We start from the raw sequence: 10,607 nt of genomic DNA, 5'->3' as shown, positions 1-10,607 counted from the left end.
AAATTAACAGAAAATTTGTTTGTATTGAAATGTACAGAATTGAAAGAAAAATAAACAGAAAATTTAGAAACATTTATTAGATTAGTGGTTTTGCTATTTTCTTATCATATAAGTTTGTTAAGTTGCTAACTTGGATTATATGTAAGGTAAGTATCTTCTATTCCACGAACCATTTTTCTATTTTTTATTTATAAGGATTATTGGAAATAAAACATATCATTATTTACACATGCACCAATTTATAGTTCTAGAATTCTAAAAATAACAGGACGAACGCAGAAACCAAGCCTTGACAAATCTATGAAATACTCTGACGTCATCATTACTTACATTGAAAACTAAACATAACCTATATGATACATAGTATTCTTGTTTACTTTTGTTTTCTTAACATAAATATTTAAAAGCACCTAAGACCACGTTATAATTCAGAATATAATATTTTTAATCTGTTAAAATAGGTAGAAAAATTTAAAAACTTTATTAAAATTATAACAAAATGATTTATTATTTAGAGTGAACGCATTCACTTGTATTATACGCTTCTTGTCATGATATATTTTAAAATTATTATAGGGACCAAACGCTAAAAAAAGATCAAAGTATCTAGACACATAGTTCAAAACATGTTTTGAAAGTTTGATCTACATGGGTTTTAACTCAAAAACTAATTATTCATCTCACACACAACCGTCTTAAATCATTATACTAATACATGAGTATATTTGGTTGATATCCTAAAGAAATTAAGAAAAGATACTACACAACTATAATAGAGTATTTAAAGTATTTATTAATTTAAAGAATTTACATTAAAGCTTCAAATACAATAAAACCTTTAAATTATATTTATACATTTATTCACAAGAGGTAAATACACATATGGAGTTGAAAATCATTTTGAGCTTATCTGGATTAATTTCTAGAAATTCCAACATATAATATGATAATTCACAAACATTTAAATAACAATATTTTTTTAATTTCTTCTAAACAATTTTCTTGAGAGACATTACAAGCTCTAATATAATGTAAAAGAAAAGGGTCTTAAACCTAATTTCACAAGTAACTCTAACCTATAATTAACAATAAACTTTTGATTTAAAATTAATCGAATGTTCATCCAGCCACATCATTTAGCATGTTTATGGGAGATCTTCAATTCTAGAAGTTTCGAAAACATATACTTTTCTTCGTAAAATTTTATAATAACTTTTAATTGGAATTAACCAAATGTTTCTCTAGTAAAAAATGTATATCTGCTGTAGAGATCTTTCTCCTTTCACACTCGAAACAATCTGGTGAGGAACATGATGAATTTGAGGTTATGTCTAGCGCTCTCATATCGACATACACACAAGCGGCTGTCTTGATGATTACTAATCGATCGTATACGTTTTATTTCCTTCCCCTATTACCACCAAACTAATTCATTTGTTTAAACTTGTTTATATTCAATTCTAAAAATAGAATCTTACGTAACGACCAACCGCTAACCAGTTCGCGCCAAAAAAATATCAACCAATAGTGTACGACGCTACATATTTTTTCTATAATTAACAACCAATCAGTATGGTCCAGTAAACGTCATACCTATTGCAAAAATCATTATGGTTTTGTGTGCCTATCTGGTAAGTCGATATTACAATATTAATATTTTTTGTATAGAAATTTTGCCACTAAATAAAAAAACGAGAAACAATTTTAAAATATTTATTTAGGAACTATTAAAATAATAATACATTTGTAAAATAAATAAAAAAAAATATTTTTGATTTATAATTTTATTTAACAATACTTTTAGTTTTTCTAATAAGCTAATGTTTGGACAAGATATTCCAAAGAAATCCAAGTTAAGTTTACCGGTTGCTTTTAAACTATTGGAAAATTCGTCATAACCGTAATAATATCCGTTATAAAGAAAATAAGTTATACCATTAGTGTACCGAAATACCGAATCTATTTTACTAGGTACACCCGTAAAGTGTTCTGTTATCAGTGCGGTACTTTTCGGTAAAAAGCGGCAATCATCAATTTCACTAAACATATTATTGTCGAAAAACCAGTACGTTTTACCACGGTACGAATTGAGAGCGCCCCGTATGGTTGAATAATTAGGCATAAGAACATTATAATGCTCGCGTTTAAGCAACCTAAACGAGCCGTATTCGAAAATATAAATCATACTTTCAGTGAATAATACAATATCGTTGTTTGGTTTTTGATAAATACCCGCAATTTTTTCAAAAGGTGTAGGTAAAAAATTTAACCAATTAGTTATTACAAGCGGTGTATCTTGAATTTCTTTAGTGCTTAAATTTAACAGCCACACGTACTTTTTATAAAACAAAACAGAGTTTATTGTTTACAATTAGAAACGAAGTATTTGACATTTTTGAATTTAAATCACATAATTTTGGAGTTTTTAAATTGATTTCTTGTGTGGGTGGTGGCGGTGATGTAGTCGTCGTCGTCGTCGTTGTCGTTGTCGTAGTCGACGCCCTTGTTGTTGTTGTTGCTCCATAACTGATAACGTATTAATGATGCTTTACATAAGAATATACGGTATTTATACCCAACCCAACACTAACGCAACGCTAACCCAACAGCAACACAACACGAACCCAACAGCAGCGCAGCGCTAACCCAACAGCAACCCAACACTAACCCAACGGGAACCCGGCATAGACGCCCACTTAAACAGCCCTGTTAACCCGCTGGGAACAGACCTGTTGGGCCCGATCGAACTGCCCTGTTGACCCGTTCATCCGCTTAAACAGACCTGTTGGGAACAGACCCGATAGACCGGTTCGTCCGCTTGAACAGCCCTGTTGACCCGTTCATCCGCTTAAACAGACCTGTTGGGAACAGACCCGATAGACCGGTTCGTCCGCTTGAACAGCCCTGTTGACCCGTTCATCCGCTTAAACAGACCTGTTGGGAACAGACCCGATAGACCGGTTCGTCCGCTTGAACAGCCCTGTTGACCCGTTCATCCGCTTAAACAGACCTGTTGGGAATAGACCCGATAGACCGGTTCGTCCGCTTGAACAGCCCTGTTGACCCGTTCATCCGTTTGAACTGCCCTGTTGGACCCGTTGGGAACCGCCCTGTTGGATCCGATGGACCCGATAGAGCGGTTTTTGCCCCAGAAAAAGGTTAATTGCTACCACTAAAGCTTAGAACATATTTTAAATTGTATTAGTCTGATGGCCCATCAAAATTTGTCATCAAAAATATCGTTGAAAACAAATTATTAACGATAATATTGGGTGATTTAACAGAAAATATAGTGTGGAAAAATTAATAATTACATAAAAATATTTTTGGAATATATACAGCGTGAAAAAAATAAACTGTAAAATATATGGTGTAAAAGCAATACGTGATGAAATCACCGCTCGGTTTTAGCGATAAATATTTAATTAAAATTAAACTTTGTGTGTGGGCATTATCTACATCCGACATGTGGCGGAGCGATAAATAATATCAGAAATTTTTGCTGTATCTAGCGGATGTTGTGGTTTTTGAAAGGAAATGATGATGATTCTACCCACTAATGGTTTTTGCAATAGGTATGACGTGTTTTTTGGATCCGGTCAGGCGTGTGGGTTAAACTAGAAATTTAATATAGGTTTACTTAAATACAGGAAAAAAAGATAAAGTTTAATTGTAAGATTTCTTTATTGATAAATATATTAATAACAAAAGTAGTGATAACATACTTGTTAGTATAAACTTACGAGTAATAAACAGTTTGTTAGTATAAATATTTTTTTTTTTTTTTTTGTGTAAATAATCAAGACATGACTTTATTGACAAAAATAATAACATACATGTTAGTATAAATATTTTTCTAGATAGTTTGTATAGTAAACATTTACATATTGTATTGATAAATATATTAATAACATATATGTTAGTATAAAATATAAATATTAATACGGGTTCTATATAAAATTACAGAATAAACTTACAAGCAATAAACAGTTTGTTAGTATAAATATTAATCAATCTGTATAGTAACATTTGCATATTTTATTGATAAATATATTAATAACATACATGTTAATATATAAAATTATAAAATAAACTTACGAGTAATAAACAGTTTGTTAGTATAAATATTAATCAGCCTGTATAGTAACATTTACATATTTTATTGATAAAAAAATAATAACATTCATGTTAGTATAAATATTTTTCTAGACGCCCTGTATATTAACATTTACATATTGTATTGATAAATATATTAATAACAAAAGTAGTGATAACATACTTGTTAATATAAACTTACGAGTAATAAACAGTTTGTTACTATAAATATTTTCTAGACACCCTGTATATTAACATTTATATTTTATTGACAAAAATAATAACATACATGTTAATATATAAAATTATAAAAATAAACTTACAAACAATAAACAGTTTGTTAGTATAAATATTAATCAACCTGTATAGTAACATTTAAAAATAGTGATAATATGCTTGTTAATATAACAATATAAATAGGTATTCGAATAAGAAAAAATAGCTTAATATAGGTTTATAAATACGTTAAAATAATCAATACACCCTGTATAAAATAGAATAATTACAATATAAACTTACAAGTAATAAAATTATAAAATAAATAGGTTTTGAATAACAATAGATGTAGAAATTAGAACAATGAAGTTAATATAGGTGCACAGCTACAGTCTAGCTTTTTTAAACCCGAACGGTAATGAACCACCTTGCTCGTCGAATTTCCATTTGGTCGACAACGGTCTGTATAGTTTAGTCAGTTGTGTAGTCATAACTTTGTGATCCCCGGTTCTCCGTATCTGTTTGTATATTATTGGGACAGGTTCGGGCTCTTCTTCTGTTAAAACCATGGATTTTATGGTTTCAAAATTCACGGTTTGAGAGGCGTTGTAGTTTAGGGAAAGACCTTTAACCTTGCACGTTATGGAATATTCCCCGGATTTAGGAGAATATACCTTATACGCATAATTCTTAGGCCCTCCCGACACAAACTCATCAATGTAGCTACCCTCGCCATACCCCTCCAGCTCGTCAGTCATCTCTCCCAGAAAATTTCCAAGCGGAATATCTTCTTGCCCTGCCTTCGATAGGTAGATAACGCTATCGGTGTCCGTGTAAATAGCATTATCACCAACTTTTTCCAGGTAGCTATATAATTTCAGGCGGGCTTGAGCCGTGGTGTATGCAGCTAAACATACATTTACTGTTGGTAAAACATCGTACGCTTCATCTTTAAACGACCAATTTACCAGTAAAGTATCGTCGTTCACAGGCAGTATGGAGTTGACATCTGTTGCAGGGTTAGTTAGCATGGAAAACAGGGTTTCTGGCCTATTCACAATAGACGTCTTTCCCTGATTTTCCCTCTGTCCTAACTTGCCCCAAAACGAGGTGATAACCGCTTTACCCAACTGTCTAAGACCCGGATTTACAGCCACCTTTTGGGGATCTAGCGTAACACCTTCCCTTGCCAAATATTCTCGTACGTATTGGTCTTTGGATTCGGGCGTTGTACAGTATGAAGGCCAGCCTGATGATTCTTGTTTTATTTTTAGGAATTTGCTGATGTATCCATTAAATAAACCCCCTTCTTTTGTCTCCGGGTCATACTGCGTTACCTTATACTTCCAGATTTCCTGAATATCTAGTATAAGGTACCCTTTCTCAACCGACTTCACCACTTCGTCAATAACCCATGTTCCGTTAATTACCCGCTCTTCATCGCTATGACTACACTCTCTGGACCCTGTTTTACCGCACGTGTAACACAACACGAACATGAGTTTATCGTTCAGTTTTACGGGCAATACGGGATGGATCAGCTGCTGAGGTGGAAGAATTCTGCATTTAATCAGTCCATCTGTTTCAAGCAGATTAAGTTTATTGCACTTTTCATTACCGACGATAACTTCCGGATGTCCTACGGGGTACTTTCCGTACTTGTTCACCCACGGGTAAAGCGAACAAACGTCGACGTATTTGATTTGTTCTCCGTCCCGGCACTTGTAATAGGTTTTCATATTTTCCGTACGGCCCCCGTAAAAAGCGTCGCGCGGATTTAGTGGTAAATTGATAAGTAGAGGATGGTCTTCGGTATATTGTCTGATTTCATCGTTCATATTGCGCCGGAAATCGCACTCCCACATTTCAATCACCTCGTAGCCTTGGTCTATTAAATGTTGAGTTTTAGTAACCGTATTTTCGTACCGGGAATCCAATGTTTGTGTAGGGTCGTCTTTCAGCGGTACCTGGCGCTCGTACTTGTAACATCTAGGGCACCCATGGTAATAACAACCGTGAAACTCAAACACTTGTTTTGATTTTTCACAGAACCCATCTACTTTACATCCCGCGACAATACTTTCCTGCTGCTTTGCAGCATGTATGATTTCAACCCCTCTTTCTTGTTCCTCCCACAATAACCATTGGAGCGCGATCTTACTTTGGTTATCGCATAACCTGTACCCGTTTTTAGGAATGATACCTATAGTTTCGGGCTGGAGGAAATTGCGGCGGAAAATCTTGTTGCAAGCACTGGGTAGTGTTGAGGCTTCTGTAAACGGGCATACGTTCCCCTCGTCTATCATGAGTTTTCTGAATTTGAGGCAGGCTTGCGTGAGAATATCGACATCAGATACACAATATTCAACAAACTCCTTCTCGAAATCGAACACATAGTTTTCAGCCACACGTTCCTGGTACCATTTAATGAACTTTTCCCTATCTTCAACCTTCATATTATTGGGATCGTAATACTCGATAGGGGGTATTGGTCCAGCATACTTCTGTTTTTCCATAATATTAAATAACATGTGAAACATAATACCCTGTCTTCAGATCTGTCAATCCGAATGCTTTAGGTAATTTGGATAGGGCCATAGGAAAATAATTGAGTGAGTCCAGAAATTTGACGTTGCCCACAGACATGAGAATTAACTTGGTACCTCTGGTAATAAGTTCTGGAGTCAGGTCTGTTTGCTGGAGAATATAGTCCAGGATAAATTGATGGTCAAACCCTCCGCCATTATGTGCTATCACCACCACATCCTTGAATTGTTTTCTTATGCCAAGCACATAACATATAAAGCGAGAAATTACATCGTCGCCTTTTAGTATTTGGCATCTAGCCGCACAGAACGCACAAATTAGTTTACTGGAGTCTTCTTCAAGGCACTTGTGACACCTTTTTGAAATACACATAATTTTAGTGTTTCATGAAGTAATCTTCTACCTATCTTCAACTTCTTCTTTGACCTCGTTTCCAAATTCATAGAAGTAAACACAATGTTTACATTACTGGGACACCCTGATCTGCTGATTAACAATGCGTTGCGGCCTGTGGCTGGTGTTTCTCTGCAACGTTCGGAACAATACTTTCACCACAGGTAGTGTGGTCTGCTTTTGACGATGACGAGATCACGATTGCACTTTCTAACACTTTCACAAGTAACTTCCGAAACTTTTGTCAACCGATCCAACCTTCTTATGGTTCTCGAAACATGTTGGGCCTCTGAACGAACGCAAACACTCGGGGCACTTGATTTTCATATTGTCTGTAGGGCATGCTGGAGATTGTTGACACCCCGCGCATGTACCACCACACCTATGTCTGTTTTTACTATTGTAAGGAACGTTACACTCTTCACAATAATAATCACAACAAAATGCCGCTGTCAATGATGTTATGACATTGTAATGTCCTTCGTGATACAGCAAATGGAGTTTCCTAGGCTTCTCCAGCTGCCCTTTAAAAACCAGATCCCTGCCCTTGGATCCGTACTGATAGACTATAATTTGGTAGTCTACCAGATGTTGTTGGAAGGCCTGGATTTCGGGGATGCCTGCCCCCTCTACCGGTATAACAACGCCTGCTGCTTCCACTAGAACCCTGGCCTTCTCCGTTTGGATTTTTCCTGTGTCCTTTCTTATCTTATTGTAAATAGGATCCTTATCAGCGTGCGCAATAGCCACAACCAAGGCCCTAGGAAGGCACAAATTATCTTTATTATTTATGGTGACAATCCCCTTCCGCATCCCACACTCTTCGTGGAAACTGTTATATTTGACCCCACGACCTTACCCAACCGGCATTTTCACGGCTGTAACACCGAGACAGAAAGTCTCGGTGTTTAGTCCGGTGCTGTTAGATTGATATATGGAAGATATTGTCTTCCATGCATCGTCAAAAGTTACTTCACTAACCGTTTTAAAATTCATCCAGCCATCACCGCGTGTAAAGTCTTTGGAGCAAAAACTGAGCCCCACTTGATCATTTGGGGCTACACCCTCGGTCCCTTTCTGCAAAATGTCTTCTACAGCCCCCTTCACCCACTTCATGGGATCCTCACCCTCCGGGATCGGTTTAATTTTGAATTCCACTTTACGGCCGGTAAGACCAAAACGCGGAACTTTTTTCATGAAATCTTTCACTACAATAAATTTTTCCATTTTTGAGGTTATGTTAAACGCTGCTGGTACTACGATGTGACACCTGCAAAGTCTCGATGAGAACTGATTTGAGCTCGTCGTGTCGCCCTTTTTATACCTTGACAGCTGTAGTGACGTGTGCAAAAGGAAGGATGATACAGGTATTGCGCAATATTAGGCAATTACCTTTTTGGGACCTTTATATGTATTTTAATGTATGTATATTTTAAACGCCCTGTAACTATAAATATTTTTATGTTTGCGATAAAGAAAATACTATATGGTAGTATCCGCCGTCATACTTCCTTCAGCTGATTCACACACACCTAGCGTGAAAACAAATTCTATTTTAGATCTCTCTCTCAACGTCACATCCTTTTCAATTATTGCACCATATTACCAACCGTTGTGGGTTCAGTTTGTTTCTCACTTTTAACGGTACTGCATCAAGAAATTTATTGTGTATTTTCAGTGCGTTTAGTGAAAAGGGCTATTGAAGAAGAAAAAGGGTGTAAGTGTATGTGTTGAGTGACTGGATAATAATACATATAAACCTCGTAAGTACGTATTTTTAGTAATACGCTTTGTTTTTTGATTTAATACTCTTAAATTAATTTTCTTCGTTTCGATAAATATTAAAGTTTTTTTTACATTAAAAAGGGTTTTTGCGGGTATACTCTTGCTGTAATTTTTCTGTCTACCGCCGCCACACCTAGTTTTTTTTGGCGCGCTGATTTTGACGTTTGATAACGATGTTTACCGAAGTTAAACGATGGGCTATTGTCCTTGTATTTTTAAAAATTTTCTGTTGGAGCTTGCGTATAAGAACGGTCACACCTAGTGATTTTAGCGCCAATATTTGACAGATGACGTTTGACTTAATACTTTTAATCTTTTAGTAAAGAAATGTCTTTTGATTTAATACTCTTAAATTAATTTTCTTCGTTTCGATAAATATTAAAGTTTTTTTTACATTAAAAAGGGTTTTTGCGGGTATACTCTTGCTGTAATTTTTCTGTCTGCCACACCTAGTTTTTTTTGGCGCGCTGATTTTGACGTTTGATAACGATGTTTACCGAAGTTAAACGATGGGCTATTGTCCTTGTATTTTTAAAAATTTTCTGTTGGAGCTTGCGTATAAGAACGGTCACACCTAGTTGACATAGTTGACGTTTGACTTAATACTTTTAAAATAATTAATTAATCGCTATGTTTTTGCATTAGATTTTTCTATTTATTTTGGAGCTTGCGCGCCACACCTAGTAATTTTAGAGCCAGTGTTTGACGTTTGATCTTTGTTTTAATTTAATACTCTTAAATTAATCGTTATGTTTTGCATTAGATTTTAATTTTTTTCTGTTTGTTTCGGACTTGTGTGAAAATTTCGATAGTTCTGCCACACCCTATTGATTTTGGCGCGTTGATTTTGACGTTTGACAGCCGCTGTTTACCGAAGTTAAACGATGGGCTATTGTCCTTGTATTTTTAAAAAATTTCTGTTGGAGCTTGCGCTTACACCTAATTGACGTTTGACTTAATACTTTTTTAAATTATTTTTGTTGATAGATTCTCAGAACTGTCTGCTTTTTAGTCTCACCTCCAAATTTTATTCTTATAGCGTTAAGTACTTGTACATATTTTTCTGTTGGGTTAGATTCTCAGAGCTGTTTGCTTTTAGTCATCTCTAAATTTTATTCTTATAGCATTAAGTACTTGTACATATTTTTCTTTTGGAGCCTGCGCACCACACCCTGTTGATTTTTGCGCCAATATTTGATGTTTAATCTTTTAGTAAAGTAAAGTCTTTTGGTTTAATACTCTTAAATTAATCGTTATGTTTTCTAATAAATCATTTAGCCATGCGTATATATATATTTTATTACTATTTTTGTTAAATAATAATTGTGCGTGCGCGACAAAGGACAGTACCACACCTTACGATATCAGCCGATATTTACCGAAGTCAACTTTGTTTACCTAAATTGTATCATTGGATTTATGCTTGCACTTATTAGTTAATTTTAATAAATTCTTAAATCAATGCGTTTTTACAAAGGGTATCTGGTACGTGTTTAAGGGCACGTTGATTTTGACGCGTTTACGATAACAACCGATGTTTACCGAAGAACTCAACCTTCAACAATATTGTT

The 10,607-nt window shown here is 35.0% G+C and overlaps 1 protein-coding gene across 1 annotated transcript; it reads right to left on the bottom strand.

Moving 5' to 3' along the window:
* Positions 1-4,697: 4,697 nt before the first annotated feature.
* Positions 4,698-6,827, bottom strand: LOC115886198. Its single transcript, XM_030905286.1, has one exon. The coding sequence runs from the start codon at positions 6,825-6,827 to the stop codon at positions 4,698-4,700; it is 2,130 nt and encodes a 709-aa protein (XP_030761146.1).
* Positions 6,828-10,607: the final 3,780 nt, after the last annotated feature.

Source organism: Sitophilus oryzae, unplaced genomic scaffold (assembly GCF_002938485.1).
Source record: "Sitophilus oryzae breed Bouriz unplaced genomic scaffold, Soryzae_2.0 scaffold_471_pilon_pilon, whole genome shotgun sequence".
NCBI lineage: Eukaryota > Metazoa > Arthropoda > Insecta > Coleoptera > Curculionidae > Sitophilus > Sitophilus oryzae.
The sequence above is the reverse complement of the archived record's forward strand: the minus strand, read 5'-3'. Positions and strand labels throughout refer to the sequence as shown.